Source organism: Zootoca vivipara, chromosome 2 (assembly GCF_965207765.1).
Source record: "Zootoca vivipara chromosome 2, rZooViv2.hap1.1, whole genome shotgun sequence".
In the NCBI taxonomy this organism is placed as follows: Eukaryota; Metazoa; Chordata; class Lepidosauria; order Squamata; family Lacertidae; genus Zootoca; species Zootoca vivipara.
The window spans coordinates 8,377,364-8,398,638 of NC_142584.1; the positions used below are offsets into that span (position 1 = coordinate 8,377,364).

General features: G+C 48.5%; 1 protein-coding gene across 2 annotated transcripts; it reads left to right on the forward strand.

The window, feature by feature from the left end:
- The first annotated feature begins 1,682 nt into the window (after positions 1–1,682).
- On the forward strand, positions 1,683–21,247 carry CDK4 (cyclin dependent kinase 4). 2 transcript variants are annotated; one of them, XM_035102985.3, is made up of 8 exons: positions 1,683–1,803; positions 4,911–5,159; positions 10,387–10,522; positions 10,664–10,831; positions 11,798–11,907; positions 16,218–16,268; positions 18,453–18,588; positions 20,320–21,247. In XM_035102985.3, exons 2-8 carry the CDS (start codon positions 4,942–4,944, stop codon positions 20,410–20,412), a joined length of 912 nt encoding a protein of 303 aa, XP_034958876.1. In that variant the 5' UTR covers positions 1,683–1,803; positions 4,911–4,941; the 3' UTR covers positions 20,413–21,247. The 2 variants fall into 2 exon arrangements, with proteins under 2 accessions (XP_034958876.1, XP_034958869.1); XM_035102978.3 differs by having other exon boundaries at positions 1,683–1,731.
- The last annotated feature ends 28 nt before the right edge of the window (positions 21,248–21,275 follow it).

Sequence of the window (21,275 nt, forward strand, 5' to 3'; positions counted from 1 at the left end):
CAATGGAGACAAAGGATTTTGTTAACACACTACTTAGATTAATCCACTTACCAATGCCAGGATATCTGTGCTATCTATGACTATTTTTGCATATAAATTCCTGCCCCACCACAGATGTTAATTTAATCATCTCAACAATGATCACTGCAAAAGGCTAAAGGTTTAACATAGAATCAAGTTCTAATCACCACTGACTGTGATTTTTGCATCTCATTGCCATTCAGCTCCCAGCTTACAATTTTCTCCTTTATATGCCTGTCTATCAGGATTTTACTTTATGCTTCTGACAAAATGGGCTTGCGGCCAGGAAAGCTTATGCCCAATAGGCTATATTTGGCAGACTATAAGGTGCCCAAAGATTCTCTTACTGTTTTTGCTACAACAAGACCCTTAACACAACCACTCCTCTGGAAATGCAGCCTTATCCATCATGACTTTGGAAGTTGCTCTCATACGCCAATTTAAGCAGACACTTCTGAACACACTCCCATTCTGAGCAAACGATTATTCTGTGGTTTGATGGTGTCCTCATTGGTGTTGTAACAGTAGGTATGAATTAATTATAGCAGTGCCAAACTTTATTATTGGCCCTGCTCCTCTGCCTTTAACTGGCAACCTAAAAGCAACACGGCGGGTTGCCAGATTTTTCTGTTTGCAACACAGCAGATCTTTGGTGCCTCTGCCTTTAACAGCAGCCTAATCTCCATAAAGCAATCTCTAATTGTTTATCTGGAGGGCCACCGGCTCCCCACCCTTAATTTATGTGATTTGTTGCTGTTTTTTTAAAAAAGAACTTTTACTTTAATATCAGAATATTTTAATGTTTCTAATGACTGAATTTTTCAAATATCAACTTTTTTGTTAACAGCTTTGAACCTCCAAATGAAAGGGGAAAGCAGCGCCTCCAAATTTTACAGGGACTGTCTCAGATTTATAGAAGCCGTCCTGGTTTCTGATTTGATTCTGGAATGACCCGCTTTTCCTTAGGACATCCCTATTTTCACCAGATAAATGTTGAATGTTGACAGTTTTTAAATGGTTAGTGTTTATGATGTTTTTATAAATGTTGGAAGCTGTACAGAGTGGCTTGGGCAACCCATGGGTAGGGTATAAATAGTATAATAATAATAATAATAATAATAATAATAATAATAATAATAATAATAATAATAAATAACAATTGAATAGGACACCCCTAATTTCATCGGAGAAATGTTGGAGGGTATGGGAAAGCAATATTGATGTTAGCAAACAAACCAAAGAATTATAGGTCACACTATAATTCACATGCAGAGACATCATAGGAGCCTACACAACACAACACAACACAACACAACACAAAACAAAACACTGTTGCTGCATGTAGGTTTTATTTTATTTGTTTTTTATCTTATATTTTGGAAATGTACATCCAGTTTTTTTCCCTTTCATTTTCTGGGGGGCCCCAAACTATAACTTGTTTAGCTTATACGTAAATCGGGCCCTGGCTTTAACCACTGAGCGCGGCTGCCTCTACCAGGGAGGGAAGGAGCTGAGCAAAGAGCAAGCGCCCGGCCCCGCCCACAACCTTTAGGCCGGTAACTATGGCGACCCACTTCCGCTCTGGCGGTCGCTCTGGCCGCGCCGCCTCGCTGGCTCCGCGGGGTCTTCCAGCCACGCCCCCTCCCTCCTCCCGCTTCCCTGCGCTCCACCGCGGCGGGGACGGAGCAGCCCCTTCGCCGCTGCAGCTGGGTGAGTCCGGGCCCTGATCGCTGGCAACGGGGGGGGGAGGGCAGCAACGTGCTCGCTCCTCTCGAGACAAAGGCACCTGCTGCCCCTCCGTGCTTGGCAGAGGGAGGGGGGGTTTATTATTATGGGATGGCGGTGGGGTGGGTGCATGTGTGGGGCAGGGGGGGAGTATTGCACGGGGCCACTTTGGGTTGCGATCGGGGGAAGAGGCTTTGGCCTGGGGATTTTCTCTCCCCCCCCCCCTTTGCAAACTTACTGTCAAGTTATTGCAAGTTCGGGTTTCTTGCTGGAGGCTGCAAGAAGCGCGGGCTCGGGGAGCTTTTGTTTCCCTGCCCATCTGGGGTAGGAAGGGAGCATGTGGCAGCGATCCCCGGGGAGGCCCTGGAGGAAGGAGTTGCAATGTTGGGAGCGCACAATGGGGCTTTGTTCGGGGAAGTGGGGCGGGGGCCCATATGGTTAGGGGTCGGGGCTGAAGTGGGTGCGCGACCTGCGCGCGGAAAGCCGTCCGCGGGACGCTCCTATGAGTCGCAATCGGCAGAGGCTGCGGAGGAGAGGCTCTCTGGCTTCTGCGCTGGGCTCAGCAAAATGGCCTGCTGCTGAAACCTTTAACGCTCAAAAAGGAAGTTTGCATTGCAAGCCCTGAGGCTAACAGCGTCGTGCATCCGAGGAAGGGGGACTCTTTCCTTCTATTCGGATGTTCCTTCAATGCCTGCAAATGCATGCTTTTACTGACACTTAACTCAACGTGGCCACCCTCTTGAAAACATGGAATCGCAAAGTCTGAAGGGGCCCTGAGGGTCATCCAGCCCAACCCCCTGCAATGCAGGAATATTTTGCCCAACGTGGGGTTCAAACCCATGACACTGAGATGAAGAGCCTCATGCTCTGTTGACTGAACTGTCTCAGGTGGTGGGGAGCAGCAGGGACGAATAAGTGTTGTTGCATTGTGGGGGGTAGGGTGTGTTCTTGTAGGCCAGTTGGTGCCTCAACTGGGTGTTGAAGATGCCGGCGGGATTTTTGTGTGGAGTAATTATTGTGGGAGAAAGCTGCCCCTATACTGTATAGCAGGCACCCCCAAACTTCGGCCCTCCAGATGTTTTGGACTACAATTCCCATCATCCCTGTCCACTGGCCCTGTTAGCTAGGGATGATGGGAGTTGTAGCCCCAAAGCATCTGGAGGGCCGCAATTTGGGGGTGCCTGCTGTATAGCATTGCCCAGCAGGCTGGGCTCCTGAAGAACAGGGCCTCCACATGTTGCTAGGCTCCCAAATTCCATAGCCAGCCAGCCAGCATAGCCGTTGGTCATGGATGATGGGACTTCTGGAGCCTAACATCTAGAGCAGGCATCCCCAAACTGCGGCCCTCCAGATGTTTTGGCCTACAACTCCCATGATCCCTAGCTAACAGGACCAGTGGTTGGGGAAGATGGGAATTGTAGTCCAAAACATCTGGAGGGCCGAAGTTTGGGGATGCCTGATCTAGAGGGCCTCAAGTTCCGCCATCTCTGTACCAGTGGCACTGGCGCATTCACAGAAACCAAGAAACGATCCGTTTTAAGTTGACGGGGAGTTACGGGAAGCAAGGTGCAAATGAGTCAGAAAGTACATTGGATGACACACTTGTACCCTGTGTAAATGATCACCCTGGGTTCTGTACTAACATGAGCTGGAATCCCCATTTTGCCCACATGCCTTGAGAGGGTGGGGAAAACACCCACTCTTCCTGGTTTGTGTTTATGAGACAGGAGTCCCTTTTAGTCAACCTGTGGGTGGGTGGGCGCGCTTGTGTGTATACTCCGTGAGTGAGGTTGGGGCAAGAGTGGGAACATGGCAGCAGGCTCTGGCCTACACATGTTCACTAAACTGTCTGCTGAGTACACACCCACTCAGTTGTGCGTGATTGGGGACGCTGCTTTTGCAGGGGCCCTGATGGTGTGATTATGTGGGGCCAAGTCTATACAGTATGTGCACTTAGTACAGGGGTCAGCAACCTTTTTCAGCCATGGGCCGGTCCACCCTCCCTCAGACCATGTGGGGGGGCCGGACTATATTTTGAATTTTTTTTAAAAATGGAACGAATTCCTATGCCCCACAAATAACCCAGAGATGCATTTTAAATAACAGGACACATTCTACTCATGCAAAAACATGCTGATTCCCAGACTGTCTGTGGGCGGGATTTAGAAGGCAATTGGGCCAGATTCGGGCCCCGGGCCTTAGGTTGCCTACCCCTGGCTTAGAGTCTCTGCAGTTGGAGTCCTGCTCACCCCCACCCCCCCAATGCACATGGAGCAATTGCCCTTGCACTGTCTGAGGAAGGTGCTAGCAACTAATGGTGTTCAGTGGAACAAACGTATCTGCTAGCCCAAAATGGAGTGGCTGGGGTGTGCATGTGTCGAGGGATCAGTTGGCAGGGCGGGGGGCTACTTCGAAAGACTTGATTGAAAGCCTTTGAAGGCTGGATTTGTTTGTCACTCTTAATGGTGTACAAAGGAGGAGATATTGGAAGGTACAATTAGCTGTGCGCCTGCCGAAACTCCCTCTCCTGCTTAAGAATTTTAAGCATAGCTTCTCTGCTTGTCTCCCTTTATCTGTTTACTGTAATCTGCACATGCCCAGGAGTACTCATGTCTTGATAATAGAAACTGGGCTTTGGGAAGCTCTGGTCCAAGGCCAGTGTTAAGGCAGACCTTAAAGGAAGGTGCTCTAAACTCGTCTAACAAGGGAGGCAACTTTCCCCCTATGCTTTCCTCCTGTCTCAGGGATGGGAAAGCAAAGGTTGTGATAACTGGAGAGGAGGGGGAATCCTGGAATCTGAAGTGGGGGGGAATAAAGAGAGAGGCTGAGGTAAAATCCACACCATGCATTTTAGATACATGGATCTTGGGAACTGTAGTTTTGTGAAGGGTGCTGGGAATTGCAGCTCCGTGAAAGGTAAACCATAGCTCCAATAATTCTTTGAAGTAATCCGTGTCTCTTAAAATGCTACAAACGCGCTTTAAACTTGTGGTGCGGTTGTGATGTCAGATAAGAGGAGGAACAGGCCGGCATTTCACTGAAGAACGAAGGAGAGGGAGATGAGCATTGGGACACTGGAGGGAACCTGCCGTCCTATTGTAAGGGGAAGTCGACTGCCCAGCTAACCGATCTGAACCTTTTTCTTTCCCCTCGATCTCATGAAGCCTCTGCTGCCTCTTGGAACAGACTGCCAGGATGGCCATGGGAGTGCGGGATCAATACGAGCCTGTGGCCGAGATTGGCATCGGGGCTTATGGCACCGTCTTCAAGGCCCGCGACCTGCAGAGCGGCAAGTTTGTGGCCCTCAAGAACGTGCGTGTGCAGAACAGCGAGAACGGGTTGCCACTGTCGACCGTCCGCGAGGTGGCCCTGTTGAAGCGGCTGGAGCACTTTGACCATCCCAACATTGTTCGGTGAGGGGCATGACACGGGTGGGGGGGTTGACTGCAAGGATCCCAGGGTGGGGCTTGGGAGTGTGTGCTTTGTGACATGTGCTGCAATCGATTTCTGGCAGGGGCGGGGAGAGGAAGGGGGCTGGCATTCCAAGGCTACCTGAAACAATGGCCTTTGAATGCTGAGACACACCTATTAATTCCAAAGGTATAGGTTGGGACAGAGAACCTGAGGCCCTTCAGATCTTTTTTTTTAAAAAAACATACTATTCATATTTAAATTTCATCCATAGGAAACATAGCTGAGGCTGTAAAGACCAATGATATGCATGGTTTTTGCTTCTGTAGTAAGTAAATTAGCTGTAGAGTATCCATGATAATGTTATTATTTTTCATTACATTCCAAGTATCTTAACGAGTTTACCATTTAATTATTGTCCTTATCCCAATAAGGCTCTCCGGAGAGTTCAGTGGGTGGCAGGATTTTATTAGGGCTATCTTTTGTCCATTGAGCAAATCTATACCATTGACCATAAAAGTCATCTATCGTGTCTCATTGCTTTTATTTGTAATGTCAGTTTTTCTAGTAGAGCAGTGTGCCAAATTGTATTCGTCCATTCCTGTATTGATCCTCTGGCCCTTTGGGTGGTGTTGGCCTCCCAAATCAGTCCTGGTCAGCAAGACTAGTGGTCAGGGGCATCTGAAGGGCTGCAAGCATGGTAGAGGGGGAGGCTGAGGCTAGAATGGGAGGGAGATGTGCTCTGTACATACTCAAATATAATCTTATTACAGTGTGATGTTCCAGAATTGAAAGGACTGTATTGAATATGAGGTTAGGATCAGGGGCCCGGCTCAAATTAAGACCTTGGTCTTGACTCCTGTAGGCCAGGAGGAACTTGTGTTCTTGCTTGGCCTACGTCCCACCATTTTTTATGTTCCAGAACCCTCTTTGAGAATTGCACTAGCATGAACACCAGCTTCTGTTCATTGGGATAGGGTGAAAGATGGTCCTGGACTAGACCTATAGTGTTTGGGCCTGGATTGTTGAAATGGCTGGCTTGTAACCTGACCTATAGGAGAGGCTTCTACAAAGGAGGCATGGAGACCCTCCGGAAAGAGCCCATTTCAGAGTGGATGGCTCTCCTTTGGATGGAGCAGACGTGTCTTTGTTCTTGGGCCAGTTGGAATTTTGCCCGGTTCGCCTTAAGGCTGGGATTTCTTAAGAACTAAGAAGGAAGTGGGCTACTTGCAGACACACAAAGTATGTTTGTCTGCCTTCGGTTTCTGCCTCTGGTTCAAATCTGTCTGATGCACCCTTTCCCCACAAAGTTATGCAAACTTTAGGCCAAGCTCCTTTTCCCTTAGTGAAGAGCAGAGCAAGGTAGCCAACGGATGTCGCTGGACTCCGATTCCCATCATCTCTTACCATTAACCATGCTGACTGGGGCTGATGGGAATTGGAGTCCAGCAATACCCAAAGAGCTACATGTTCTCCATGGCTGGCTATGCCAGCTAGAGATGCAATTCAGCTTCCCTATGGGGGGCACCACCTTGACTGTCCCCGGAGTGTTGCTATTGAAAACTGGCACCCCAGGAAGGTGCTAGCTGACGGGCAAGATCCCCCTCATTGCTCCTACCTTTTAGGAAGTGTTAGAGACTCAGGCCTATAAGCTAGGTGCCAAATGGCTCCATAAACAAAGGTTATAGTCACCAAAACAAAATGTCTGGTTGCCATTTTGGAGCAGGATGGCTCTAAAGTCTTTTCAAATGGTGCACTATCAATTAAACACCTGGCTGGTTCAGATGACAACCTTGAGCTAGGTTAAGAGCTTTGAGAACTTAAAGATGAAAAGTTCCTTGATCCAGGGACAGTCCACACATATACTGGCCTGTTCCGACCTCTTTTTCTTAATGGCGACATGGACCATTCATAACGTTATTTTTTCACAACTGTGAGCAGGGGCAGTGGGGTGGGGTAAGTGAAGAGGAGCTGCAACAGTTAACTATCACATTGTTCACTGCTCCTGCTCAGGCTGTGCAGAAAAAGCATTTTGGTTCCTCGAATTCATTATGATGGTGCAGATAAAATATAACTGATAGAATTCTACAGGGTGGGGCATTAGTGTGTGAAAACAGCCTAGATCCAGTGATTCCCCAGGCATGCACCTCCAGTTGCCATCCTGGTGCCCAGGCATCTTCACTTGGTTGCAAGTGGTTGAAAGCCAGGTGCAAAATGTACCTGGCACCTGGCTAATTTTGAACACTGCTTTCAGGGGTGGTAGCAGTTTCCATTGTTGGTCCATTGGTTTGGTGTTTTTGTTTTGTTTTTGCATAGAGGCAATAGTGGGGTTTGTTGGGGGGAAGGGAAGGGTGGTGGTCAACTTTGGAAGGCGGAACTGCCTCTTTAATTAGGGCTGCAGCCCTAAATACACTGAATGGGAAGCAATTCCAGGCCCCTCTGGTCCTTGACACTGTCAAGCCACACCTCTCTCTCATTGGCCCTGCTTTGCATTCTCCTTGAGAGTTTTTGCCTGGCTGGAATGTGTCCTTGATCTCTGATCTTGGTTCTTTCTTTCCCTGGAGAGAGGGGTTGTGTTTGTGTGTGGAAACTAGCCTACTGTACAAAGCTCCGTTCACATTTACTGCTCTGCCCTCTTGCCTTTAGCTACATCACCACCGGCATCCCAAAGAGGGCTAAAAATGGTTCCTTATCCCTGAACCAGGGCTTGAATGTACATTTTGGAAAAGGCAGCTGATGTCTGTGCAAGCTGCCTATGGCCTTGACACAGTCCACTCTGTTGGCGTTTTCCTTTGGGCCCAGACTGGGGTTTTCAGGTGGTGAAACCTGTTTGAGGCTCACCCATTGGTAGGTGATTCAGACAGAGCAAAGGCAATGGACTCAGCAAATGACCCCTCCTCTCATCCCTGGCCTGGAAACCTAGAGAGGAAGGGAGCAGGGCCATGTGATACACACCCTGTATATAAGAGGGGATGTGATATACGCCCTGTTCCTTGGATCCTGAACCTTTAGAAAAGCAACTCACTTCCCACAATGCTTTGCTTCAGATTTCACTTATGGTCAGTGCCTTTTTTCTTTAAAAAAATGTTTAGGGGTACTCTCATTTTCCTACTCATATTGAAATACTGCCCCTCAGTGAGGCCAAACTTGGATTCACAAAATGTTTAGGGGTATGCATACCCCTGCGTCCCCCCAAGGAAAAAAAGCACTGCTTATGGTTATGCAGGCCTGCCCACACCGGCTATATGGTATATATTCATCTGCTTACACCAGTGATGGCGAACCTATGACACGCGTGTCAGACGTGACACGCAGAGCCCTCACTGCTGGCACGCGCCCCATCGGCCCATTCACGCTGTTGTCCCCCCCCCCATTTGTTTTCCCGCTCCTCCTCACACTACAGCTTGTCTCCGATCCTTTTGTTGTTGTTGTTGCTGGTAGCCAGAGATTGGTTTTTTAACCCTTTCTGTGCTTTGGCAGACGATGATTGGGTATAACAGCGTTCGTTTTTTAACCCATTCTGTGCTGGGTTTTTTGGCGCTTTGGCAGACTATGTCAGTGCTGCGTGTTAGTTCAAGCGAAGGTATTATTCGTCATTTAGTTCTGTTCTCTTCCCCCCAAAAAAGCGCAGCAGCTTTGAGGCACCCCCCCCAAAAAAGCAAAGCAAATATGCACCCCCAAGAAACCTCCAAAACTTTGGTCAGCAGCTCCCCCAAAAAGCTCAACAACTCTGGGCACTTTGCGATAAATAAGGGGTTTTTGGTTAGGTTTGGTTAAATAGTTTTTGGTTTATTAAATACAGTTATATATTACAATTATACATTTTTGTTATTTAAACTATAAATATCATGAAATTATGTTTTTTTCCCTCAAAGTGACACACCACCCAAGTTATGATTGGTTTTTTGGCAAATTTTGACACACCAAGCTCAAAAGGTTGCCCATCACTGGCTTACACTCTTCCTGCTGGCTGCAGGTTGGGTTGATCACTCCTTCCTTTGGGGAGACTCGGAAAGGCCAAACCCAGAATCTGGGTCCTCCAGCTCCAGGGCCTGCAGACAAAGGGCATTGAATCAGACTAGTGCCCCCACCCCACCCCCGGGCTCTCTGAGTTGTTTCCTGACTAAGGGAGAGTAGAGGTCTTGGTTCGGCAGGCGGTTTACAACCCCGGTAGTGTTTGCCTTAAGGGACAATTCTCAGCCGAAACTGCAGGTGAATTGTGGGGGAAATAGCAAGGCTGGAATGGGAGGAGTGTAGAGCGGGGGGGGATATGGGAGGAGAGAAAGTGTGAGGGCCGTAGGATGTCGCACCTGTGAGAGGTGGGTCTTGAGGCTGGAACGGAAGGGTTCTGGCAGATGAGCAGGCAATGAAAATACCCTGTGCTTACAGCAACATGGGTCTGGAAGGTGCAGTTTGTTATGATCTGGGCCAGAATTAACAGTGGGCGGGGTGGCATAAGTTAGAGCAAGTGATGTTCTCGCAGTTTCAGTGCTGTGGCCACAGGCTGTTGGCAGTCTGCATCATTTCCAGCCTCATTATTATTAATAATTATTATTTATTGAGTTTATATACCTCCCTATACCTGGAGGTCTCAGGGTGGTTCATAGAAAAAAAAATCACACCATATATAATCAGAATAAAGACAACACCACAATAACACCCCCCTCAGAAAAGAGCCCCATTTAAAAGGGTATAGGATGTCAAACAGACCAACCAAAGGCCTGGTTAAAGAGGAACGTTTTTGCCTGGCGCCTAAAGGTGTATAATGAAGGTGCCAGGCGAACTTCCCTGGGGAGAGCATTCCGCAGAATTCATTATATCAAGACACGGGTGGGGAACCTCCGCCCACCTGGCCTCTACCTGGCCCCCCAGGCCACACCCCCTACCCAGGCCACACCCCACCCCTCACTGACCTTTGCTTTTCACTCCCCTTGAGTGTTTTGCCCCAGAGGGAATGTGCCTTCGGACTCTGAGAGTGCCTCTGGGTTTATCTACAAAGGTCGGATTTATGTTTCTTTCTCCGCCTACATTTTCCCATCAGCCTTGAGCTATGAAAGGTTCCCGAATTCTGCGTTTGGAGAAGAGCCTGGATTGCACCAGCCCTATTTGAGGCTCTTATTTGGAGCTGACTTTTTAAAAAAATTAACTTCCCAATGTCACAAGCCCCATCCTCCTCCTCCCCCCCCCCCCGGTCTGGAGCACTTTATAAGCATCTTCCTCACCCTGTAGGCTAATGGATGTTTGCACGACAACACGGACGGAGCGTGAGACTAAAGTGACGCTGGTCTTTGAGCACGTGGATCAGGACCTGAAAGTGTATTTGGAAAAAACTCCACCTCCCGGGTTACCCGTGGAGGTAATAAAGGTAAACATCCCTACGAGCATCCTGGATTGATGTTGGGATGGTACGGTACTTGGGAGGGGGCATCTGAATATGGGGTCCCTAAGGCATTTAAAGTATGGGTGTTGATGCAACATGCTCTTCTTTCCCCTCTCCCCCTCCCAGGACATGATGCACCAGTTCCTGAGCGGCTTGGAATTCCTGCATTCAAACTGCATTGTCCATCGCGACCTCAAGCCGGAGAATATCCTGGTGACCAGCTCTGGTCAAGTCAAGCTGGCTGATTTTGGCCTGGCTCGCATCTACAGCTGCCAGATGGCTCTTACGCCACTGGTGAGTCTACTTTGGCTGGGTCCTGCTGGCATGGCCAGTGGGAAGCGATGGTGATGGGAGTTGTAGTCCCAACAGTATCAGGAGGGTACCAGGTTGTCTACCCATGTTACATGGAAGACCATTTTCAGGCCTGGGTGTTTCCCCCCCCCTCTCTTCCTGAACCTTCCCAAGAAGAGGAGGACATTATACATTTAGAACAGTGGTTTGCAGAAGGTCATAGTTCAGAGGCTGCAGAGGGGAGAAGCTGGGAAGTATTGGGAGAGGAACAGCAGGAAGAAGAAGCACCAGGGGAGAGACAGCTGACAGACTCAGTGTCTATAGAAAGCATTCCTGACCTCCCCTCTCCCAGGACCAGGCATGCATTGAGAGTAGTAGAACAGAAAGCTCAGAGGCAGAAAGCACTGATCAGCCAGCAAAGGGATGATGTAGAATAGGAGAGACGGGAGGGGGTGGGACTTTACTTGGAGCAATGCCATTTTCTAAGAGAGACCACATTCTTTCGTCTCTCTCTGTGAATATTGAGTAAAATACCATGGTACCATATTGAGTAAAATACCATGGTAAGAACTTCTTGTCTTCCCATTTCTGGCTGCCAGCCGTGAGGGAGAGGGGGATCTGATTCCCTGAAGCCTGACACTGGGACACAGAGCTGCAGATTGTAAGGCTATGCTGAATCCCAGCCGAGGCTGGCTGACCAGGAGCCCCCTTGAGAATGGGAAGTGGAATGGGCTGGGTGTATCCCAGTAGCAGCCAGAAAGGCCATGCCATGTAGCTGAAAGGAATGGGGCTTGGCCCCATGCCCAGCGTATCTCTTGAGAACTACGCCTTCCTTAAGTCCAAAATGCACAGGCTGTTCGAGGGATTTTTGTGGTGATGCATTGAGCGGAAGCGGTGGGGGGGGGTGAGGGCGCTTTATAAACAAGCCGCTTCCTTCACCTGTGAACACTTGCTAAATCTCTGCCGCAGGTTGTCACCCTCTGGTACCGGGCTCCAGAAGTGCTGCTCCAGTCGGCCTACGCCACCCCCGTGGACCTGTGGAGCGTCGGCTGCATCTTTGCGGAAATGTTTCGGAGGAAGTGAGTGGCGCGGGGAGATCGTTCATGCGAGGGGCTGTGGCGGCAGGGTTGCCACATCTCACCAAAGGAAGGGAATGGGGTGGTGTTTTGGCTAAGCAGACGCAGCCTTTGTCGTTAGAGGGGTTCCAACGCGGCTGCCAGGGGCACCGCTGTAGGGTGAGAAGTTGGTTTGCCGCAGCTCTAAGTGCTGTGTGCCAAAGGCCCGATCTGCACCGTATGTTCAAAGCAGCAGCATCCCGCTTCAAACAGCTCTGGCTGTAGTTTCTTGGGGTACTCCCAGAGCTGTTTCGGTGAGCCCTGTTACAGTTACAGGTCTCTGAGTGGTTGAACAATCAAACACACTTCCCATAATTTTTTGAGGGACGCTGTGACTACTCAGAAGTGGCACAGTGCTCCTTTAAATGCCAATGTGTCTTCAGTAACTGGCACAGGGCACATTCTGTGCCAAGGACACCCTTCTTTTGGGAAATGCCACAGTTCAGAGCACATGCTTTGCATGGAGAAGGTTGCAGCAGCTTGCAGTCCCTGGCACCTCCAGACAGTGGTGGAAAAGACCCTCTTCTGAATCCTGGGGAGCCACTGTCAGAGCAGACTTTTGTAGTCTTGTGCATCGTATTTTGTTAAAAGCTTTGCACAAATTGGCAACGGACTGGCTGTTTGCAGAGGCAAGGGAGGACTGGGCGAGAAAGGAGGTTTGCACACATGTATGTTTTGTGTCAGCCTTTTTGAAAAATCCTATTCACACACATCCTATTACATTTATTTTCCACTTCCTCCAAGAAGCCCAAGGTGGAATACATAGTTCCCCCTTACCTCATTTTATCCTCACAGCGACTCTGCGCCAGAGGCTAAGTCGTGCGGCGAGTTTTGTGGGCTCACAGGTTATGTCAAATGTACCCCACTCCAACTTAATGGGAGCAGCGAGGGAGGCCCAATGGGGTGGGGTGGTGTAGACACAAGTAGGGTTAGGGAAAACGTGGGTCCCAAGAATATGTTAGAATCCTAGAATCCTAGAATCATAGAGTTGGAAGAGACCACAACCCCCTGCCAAACAGGAAACACCATCAAAGCATTCTTGACATGTGGCTGTCAAGCCTCTGCTTAAAGACCTCCAAAGAAGGAGACTCCACCACACTCCTTGGCAGCAAATTCCACTGTCGAACAGCTCTTACTGTCAAGGAAGTTCTTCCTAATGTTTAGGTGGAATCTTCTTTCTTGTAGTTTGAATCCATTGCTCCGTGTCCGCTTCTCTGGAGCAGCAGAAAACTACCTTTCACCCTCCTCTATATGACATCCTTTTATATATTTGAACATGGCAATCATATCACCCCTTAACCTTCTCTTCTGCAGGCTAAACATACCCAGCTCCCTAAGCCGTTCCTCACTCTTACGTTACGTCTCCTCGCTCTTCTGAAGACCTGCATGCTGCCCCTCCTTGCTTTCCGTGCTTTTCGACAATATAAACTCTGCCAAGGATTTGCAAACTGCACTTGGGGGTGTGTGTGATCTTGTGAATTATTGGGGCACGTTTCACTCTCTGGATCCCCAGGCCATCGGCACAGCTGGGAGACAATAGATTAGGGCTGGGCCTGCCCAAACCTCCTGTCTTGCTTATCTTTCGGGCTGAGGACTGCTAGGCAGGGAGTGGCAACAGATGCCATTGGGGGCAGCAGCTTGCAAATGGTTTGGGGGCTGTCTTTTTCTTCTCTTCCTGCTACAATTACGCAGGCACTTCTGCTATGTTTTCAGGCTTTTGGGAAAATGACTGCTTGGTAAGGAATTTGTAGTAGTAGTAGTAGTAGTAGTAGTAATAATAATAATATATTGTTACCGTATTTTTCCGTGTACTGTATAAGACTAGGTCCCCCCCCCCTAAAAAATAATGTCGAAAATTAGGGGGCATCTTATACACGGATACATCTGCTCCCATTTTCTTAAATCTTAGTCCCCAAAAATAGGGGGCGTCTTATACATAGAGGTGTCTTATAGATGGGGAAAAATACGGTATTTATATGCCTCTCATCTGACAGGGTTGCCTCAGCCACTCTGGGCGGCTTCCAACAAATTAAAACATCAAACACAGTAAAACATCAAATATTGAAAAGTTCCCTATAAAGAGCTGCCTTCAGATGCCTCCTAAAAGTCAGATAGTTGTTTATTTCCTTGACATCTGATGGGAGGGACTCAGGATCTGGCAAACTAACAAGACAGGAAAACACAATAGTTAAAAATAAATTAAGCAAAGCTTCTAAAAAAATTAAGAGCACCCAGAAACATTTTTAAAATGGTCACATTATCCTCACAGCTAATAATGTTAAGGTTGCCAGGAAAATTTCTAGGTGCCTTAATATTAGGGGGTGGGGAACTCAACAATGTACAATACATAGTAAAATATAATATCATGATTAAAAAAATAATCACATCATAAAAACATAAAATAGAACAGCGTTCCCCTCCCACTGCTTCTTGGTAAATTTATATGATTCAGTATTTGGCTCAACGTTGGCTTGCAACTGTGTGCTCATTCGCAGAGGCCTCGTGTGTTTCTGAGATTACTGCCTTTGTTCAAGACGCCGCTGCGGTGAGGTGGCAGCTAGATTGGTCTGTCAACTCAATCTGCGTATTATTTGGCATATGAGAAGGCTCATCAATCTCTCTGCAAACCCTCCTTGTCATGCGCTGTCAGAGTAGTCAGACTCCTTCTTGACCACTTCCTCCACCCCCCTAAGAAAAAAGGCTGCTCAAAGAGACTCTTGTCAAGTGCTGTTGTGTCTAATCCACTGGTTTTCAACTGGAGAGTTGGAGGCCACTGCTGCCTGGCGTAAGATGGGTAACAGCAACCATACCACCATACAAATAAATAATGTTAATATATTAAGAAGGGGGTCCCCAGATGGTTATTTAGATCAGAGGTCGTCAACCTAACGCCCATGGGCCGGAAGCAGCCCCATGAGAGTTGCTTAACCAGCCCATGACCCGCCCCCGAACCGAGCCACCCGCTCGGCGAGTCCCTGCACACCGCGCTAAACCGGCGCAGCGCAGCATGGGAACTCTTTTCCACAGCTCCCAGTATTGCTTCTGCGCATGCCCATAGGTGAGAAAATGTGTCTGTGCATGTCTGCGGCACTGGAAATCGCTTCTCTACATGCCCAGATGCCAAAAATCACTTCTGTGCAGAAGTGGTTTTCAGCTTCTGGGCATGTGCAGAAGTGATTTCTGGCGCTGCGGACATGCGCAGATGCAATTTCCGGCGCATGAAGGATCTCTGCCCGGTAAGCCTTGCCAACCCCTGATTTAGATTAAGGTAGGTTTCAGGTTTGAAATGGCTGAAGACTGCTGTTTAAAAGCACTTCTATCTGAGGCATGGCACCACCAGGTGTATGCTTCTGTTCAGATGTTCAGGTGCAGAAGGGGGCACGGCGCAACAGGAAGTGGCTGCCAAAAAGATGGCTGCCTCCTCCCAGAGCATTTTTCCATGAGCGCTTCCTGTGCTTCTGGCTCTCCACCTCGACACAGGAGTGCAGAAACTTGGCATGTAGACTTGGCTTCACAAAGTCCTGTTGAAGGGATGTTCTTCCTTGTGCAAACCTCTGGTTTGTGAGCCACTGTGGTGGTTAAACTCGGACCTGGCAGACCAGGGTTCAAATCCCCACCCAGCCGTGAAACTGCGAGACTTTGAGCCTGTCACTGCATGTCTTTCAGCCTGACCTACCTCGCAGGGTGATGGCTAGGGTGAAATGAGGGAGAAAGGGTTGGTCGTAAGTGTAGCAATGGCGTTGCTTCAATAAACCTTTTAGAATAAAAGGTTCTTGATTTTGAAAGTTGTCATGCTCTCCTTGAAGACTTCCTTGGTTGTGTGTATGAGAGAGTGGTTCGTGAAGTTGCTGTGCGTATGATGAAATCCTCTGTAATTGCTTGGTGACATTACATGGACAGCTGGGGAAGGGTTAGCCTTTCCAGTTGACCAGTGGGATGAGTAACTGGACCATCTTGAGGTGCTACAACCTTAACAACAGATCTGTTCTTCACCTCACCCCTGTCTCTCATTGTTTGCTAGTCACCATTGTCTGGGGCAGGGCTTGGGAATTTTGCCCGGTGCCATTTTGAATGTTACATTTCCTGGTTCTGTGGATCAAGTCGCAACTGCCTTGTGACGGACTGCCTGTAATACAGTCCCAGTATTGCAGTGACACAATATATCACATGTCCTACATGTGGCCTCCAAAAAACAGATGACAGAGGCTTCTGGTAATGCATGTTTAGGGCTCGCGATGACAAGCAATCTCAATTCCCTTTTGTCCTCTCTGCAGGCCCCTCTTCTGTGGCAACTCTGAAGCTGACCAGCTAGGCAAGATCTTTGAGTGAGTCTCGCCTTTTTTTGTTTGCTCCAAAGGGCTGGCGAAAGCCACCGGGGGAAAGGGTGCTTTGTTAGGTCATCTGCCTTACTCAGCATAATCGTGCATGACTCTGCTCGTTTTTATGAGTGTGCTATGCCAAGGCATGTGGATGCATAAGAGAAGTTCCTCATTATTATTACCGGCATTACTTAGTAAATTCTGGCCTGGGGTCCTGAGGGATTTCTCCCCACCCCGTTCAAATTGCCCCGTCTTAGTGACTAGTGTGTGTTCTCTACTGCAGAGCACAGACCTGTCTGGTGATGTCGGCTGGAGTTATCCGCTCTGACAGCCCCCGTTAATTGAAGGTTGCAGTGGGTTTGACGATTGGTGGTTAGCAGGAAAAGATCCTGACTTGCAGCAAGGAGTTGAAATAGGTGGTCTCTGGATCATTCACAATGAAATTTGTGTGTGTGCAAGTCAGAAAACTTTCAAGTTTTCCAAATATGCTACTAGCATAATGAATGCAAATGTTGGATTATTTAGTCTGTCAGATCTCTTAAACTCATTCCAACATTGTGAGAAGCTATAGTAGTTCAAGATGCATGTCTCACTCTTGAAGTGGGACAAACAGTAGAAAGGAAGGGAAATAGGAGTGGCAAGAATGATCTATGAACTCCCCCACTTCCTATTAGACAATCCTGTACAGTGGTGCCTCACAAGACGAAATTAATTCGTTCCGCGAGTCGTTTTGTATTGCGAAAATTTCGTCTTGCGGTTTTCCAATGTAAGCAAAGCAAAGCCAAGCAAAAAAAAATGCAAAAAAATCGTCTCGCGAAGCACGGCCATAGAAAACTTCATCTTGCGAGTCAACAAAAAGATCGCAAAACGCTTTCGTCTTGTGAGCTTTTCATTGTGCGAGGCATTCGTCTTGCGAGGTACCACTGTATGTGTCTACTCAGAAGTAAGCTTAATTGGGTTCACTGATGCTTACCCCTGGGTAAGTGAGCTCAGCCTCACAAAAATAAAAGGCATTGTTTCCTTAAGATTTCCTTGAAAAGCATGAGAATTTGAAATTTAAAGAAACCGAAAAGTTATGAAAGTTCTAGGTTGACTTAAACTGTAAAACGTTGGAAGAGGGGATTGAAAACTAAAATCGAAGTGGATAATGTTAGGGGATCTACTTCTGGCACATTCACAAGAGCAGTGTGATATGGAAATAGGTGAGGCAAGGGGATTGGGAAACTGCAGTCCAAAGACCCATCTAGGCCAGAACTCTATTCTCACCGTGGCCAACCCCACAGCCAGGAGCTGAGCACAGCAGCACTCCCACATTGGCCAACGCTGTTGTGGTGGGCATGAACTGAACGTCCTTGGTTCATCTCTGGTGACTTGACCAAAGACCAGTTTATTACAGATCCACCTTGGGGGCCAGATCCTTATATCTCCACCCCACCCCCATGCTCCAGGTCTGATAAGTGGACATCTGTCATCATGGGCGATTGACCCATTCTTGCCCACATAGTTTGAAATTAAACTGCTTGGGCAAAGACATAGCCCACAGTGTTGGTGATAAACTCATCACCAGGGCTCGTGAAACCAGGTGAACAGAGCATGTGTGGCTGGGGAAACCCAGCCAGTTGGGTGGGGTATAAATAATAAAACTGTTATTATTTATCAATTATTATTAGCAGCTGCTAATTGGTAGTTCCGGCACACTTGCTTTTCACCCAGCCTTAATGTACTTAGCGCAGCATAAGGCAGGTGAACATGGCCTGACCGAACTTGACGCACGGGCCAAATGGGAATGCCTGGTGAGCATAATTCGGTCTGTGGGCCAGAGGTTCCCCACAGCTGTGCTCAGCATCAGTTAAGGCCAGGCTTCCTCAACCTCGGCCCTCCAGATGTTGAGACTACAACTCCTAGCATCCCTGACCGCTGGTCCTGCTAGCTAGGGATCATGGGAGTTGTAGGCCAAAACATCTGGAGAGCCGAGGTTGAGGAAGCCTGGTTAAGGCTGTGGAGACATTGAAACAGAACAGCAGTGGCAAAATTAGGAGAAACCGGTTTGCATAGCTCAGGAACTGACATGCTGCTGGGGTGGTGACGTTCAACCCTGGTAATCTCCCGAGCCCCACATATCTTGGCAGAGGGCTGCCTTCTGGGAAGCCACCAGGCGACTCTGGCTCATGATCTCTCCTTGACTTGCAGCCTGATCGGACTCCCATCCGAGGAGGACTGGCCCCTGGACGTGTCTCTGCCGCGCTGCGCCTTTGCTGCCCGCTCCCCGCAGCCTGTCGAGAAGTTTGTGCCGGAAATCGAACCCCTGGGAGCTCAGCTGCTGTTGGTACGTTCCACAGAGATGGGCAGGTCACTGTGTGAGGCAGAGGGAATTGACCAAGGGAGTGGGTGGACCTGAGAGCTGGAGTTGGAATGATGGCTAAGAGCATGAGCTGTGCCTCCCTCCCTCCCGCAGATTTAATCCTGAATATGCTGGGCGGCCTTGGCCTCGCCGTGTTTCCGCCTAGTAGTCTTAAAAGGTGGCTTCGAGAGTGGATTAAATGCACTTAATATTTATGCAGTACTCTTCTCCAGCAGTTGGGATCTACTCGGCTTGTGCACTGAGAGGGCAGATCTTAGCGTGGTTTGGGTAGCCTCCGAATGGCACCGCATGAGCGATGTGCATATGCTCACTGCCTTCTGTCCATGCACGGGGTTCGAATCCCCGCAACGGGGTGAGCTCCCATTGCTCTGTCCCAGCTCCTGCCAACCTAGCAGTTCAAAAGCACGCCAGTGCAAGTAGATAAATAGGTACTGCTGCGGTGGGAAGGTAAACGGCGTTTCCATGCGCTCTGGTTTCCATCACTGTATTCCGTTACGCCAGAAGCGGTCTAGTTATGCTGGCCACAACCCGGAAAACTGTCTGCGGACAAACGCCGGCTCCCTCGGCCTGAAAGTGAGATGAGTGCCGCAACCCCATGGTCGCCTTTGACTGGACTTAACTGTCCAGGGGTCCTTTACCCTTTTTTAAAAAAAATTCCATGCACACCATTAACCTAAAAATCCACCCTGGAGAGCAATCTAAAGAAGCAGCATCTTCCAGTGGCAAAACTGGTCCTGATCGCGGATCGCTTTGGCTGGAAAGTGCGAGGGACATTATTAAATTCTCCCTGATTTATCAAACTGGAACCCCTGCACAAGAAAACTAAATATGCCTAGACTAGCCGAGCTCTCAGAATGTTGTCAGGGACTCCCAACTTGTGTCATCTTCCCTGACCATTGGCCTTGCTGGTTAGGGCTGAGAGCAGTTGGAAATCCGGCAGTATCTGGAGGGCACAAGGTTGGAGAGCCAGTGTGGCGTAGTGTATTGGTTAAGAGCGGTAGACTCCTAATCTGGGGAACTGGGTTCGCGTCTCCGCTCCTCCACATGCAGCTGCTGGGTGACCTTGGGCTAGTCACACTTCTCTGAAGTCTCTCAGCCTCACTCACCTCACAGAGTGTTTGTTGTGGGGGAGGAAGGGAAAGGAGATTGTTAGCCGCTTTGAGACTCCTTTGGGTAGTGATAAAGCGGGATATCAAATCCAAACTCTTCTTCTTCTTCTTCTTCTTTTATCATTTCTGTTAAGCAAGCTATTTGAATAAGTTGCCACCTGGCCAAGTTGTTGGCTCTTAGCGACCTGCCTTTGGGGAAAATTTGTCTGTGGAAGTAAATAGGCAACAAATGCCACTGACTCACGTGTTTGGTAACTGGGAGTGACTGCTGGCTTTTCACCCATTCAAGCTGTTGGCGATCACTGGCGTATGAATAATGTACCGTGTGAACTCGCCCTTAGTCATAGGATGATGTGGGGCAATGTTTTCGAAATAGGATTCTAGAGACGCTCGAGAGTCATAAGCTGTATAGCAAGAAGAATCCTTGGAGATGGGAGTACGCCACACTGTGTCCCAATTTGGGGTTTGCACACATTCAGGATACCCTCCTGCAGATTTTGCGCACAGGAGGTCTGGACCCTGCCCTGCCTGCGATGAAAGATGATGTGATAATTCATAATGTTTCCCACTCTCTCTCCCCCTCTAGGAAATGCTGACATTCAACCCGTACAAGCGGATCTCTGCCTTCCAAGCACTGCATCACCAGTACTTTCGAGACCAAAGTGCAGGCGAAGGCTAGCGGCACCCCAGGAGGTCCCTGGCATGGGCTGAAAAGACTGTGCACAAAAAGACTTTGCGTGTGTATGAGGATAATTTGCACCCCACCTGGAGGCTGAAGTCAGACAGTCTCCCAAGCCCCCTGCCTGTGCTGGTGAGGGGCGGGGTGGGGGCTGGAGCTGTTGCCAACATGCGGAACGAAAAGGTGCATGTTGCAGGAAGTGCAACGCTGAAATCCTTCCTGACCTGGAAATAACTAGGATTCCTGTGGTATCTCTGTGCCAACACCACCCTCGCAGACGTACGTGCACACTCACTTTCTGTGTTCCTGGGTTGAGTCCCAGCAGTGTTCTTGAAGGCCAGTTTGTGTTTGAGACAGCCCAGTTTGAGGCTTCTCTCTCTTGCCATCTGAGTTCATAGCCAAAGGCGTCTCCAAGAACTTTTTTTAAAAATGAATAAATTTTTATAACAGTTTACACACAATAATGTTCCTGCCTTTTATCACATTCCTGCGGCTAACAGTTTGACACTAAAGCCTTGCCTTAACTTGTTACACTGAGCACCGTGAAAGCGGGAGCAAAGGATATTTTTGTATAAAGTATTCACAATTCATTTTAAAAAATATTATTTTGAATTGACACGACACCGGTCAGGAGAGACCTACGTAATTGGGGATCTGGGCATGGGAGATCTGCTCAGATGGAGAGATCAGCTACATCTGTCTGATTTGTCATTGATGTGAAGCTTTTCCTTTTAATATAAAAAAGCTTCCAAAAACCAAATTTCAATAAAGAATATGGATAGGCAGGGGCCAGGCAAGTATAGCTTGGTCTTGCCCCTTTCCTGTCACTTGAAAATGTATTGTGTTTTTATTAGTATGATGAA

Excerpts from the sequence above, each read along its gene's own strand:
- CDK4 (XM_035102985.3), top strand. The coding sequence starts at position 4,942 with ATGGCCATGGGAGTGCGGGATCAATACGAGCCTGTGGCCGAGATTGGC. Across the intron at positions 5,160-10,386 it reads GACCATCCCAACATTGTTCG|GCTAATGGATGTTTGCACGA; the intron begins GTGAGGGGCATG and ends CTCACCCTGTAG. Across the intron at positions 11,908-16,217 it reads GCGGAAATGTTTCGGAGGAA|GCCCCTCTTCTGTGGCAACT; the intron begins GTGAGTGGCGCG and ends TCCTCTCTGCAG.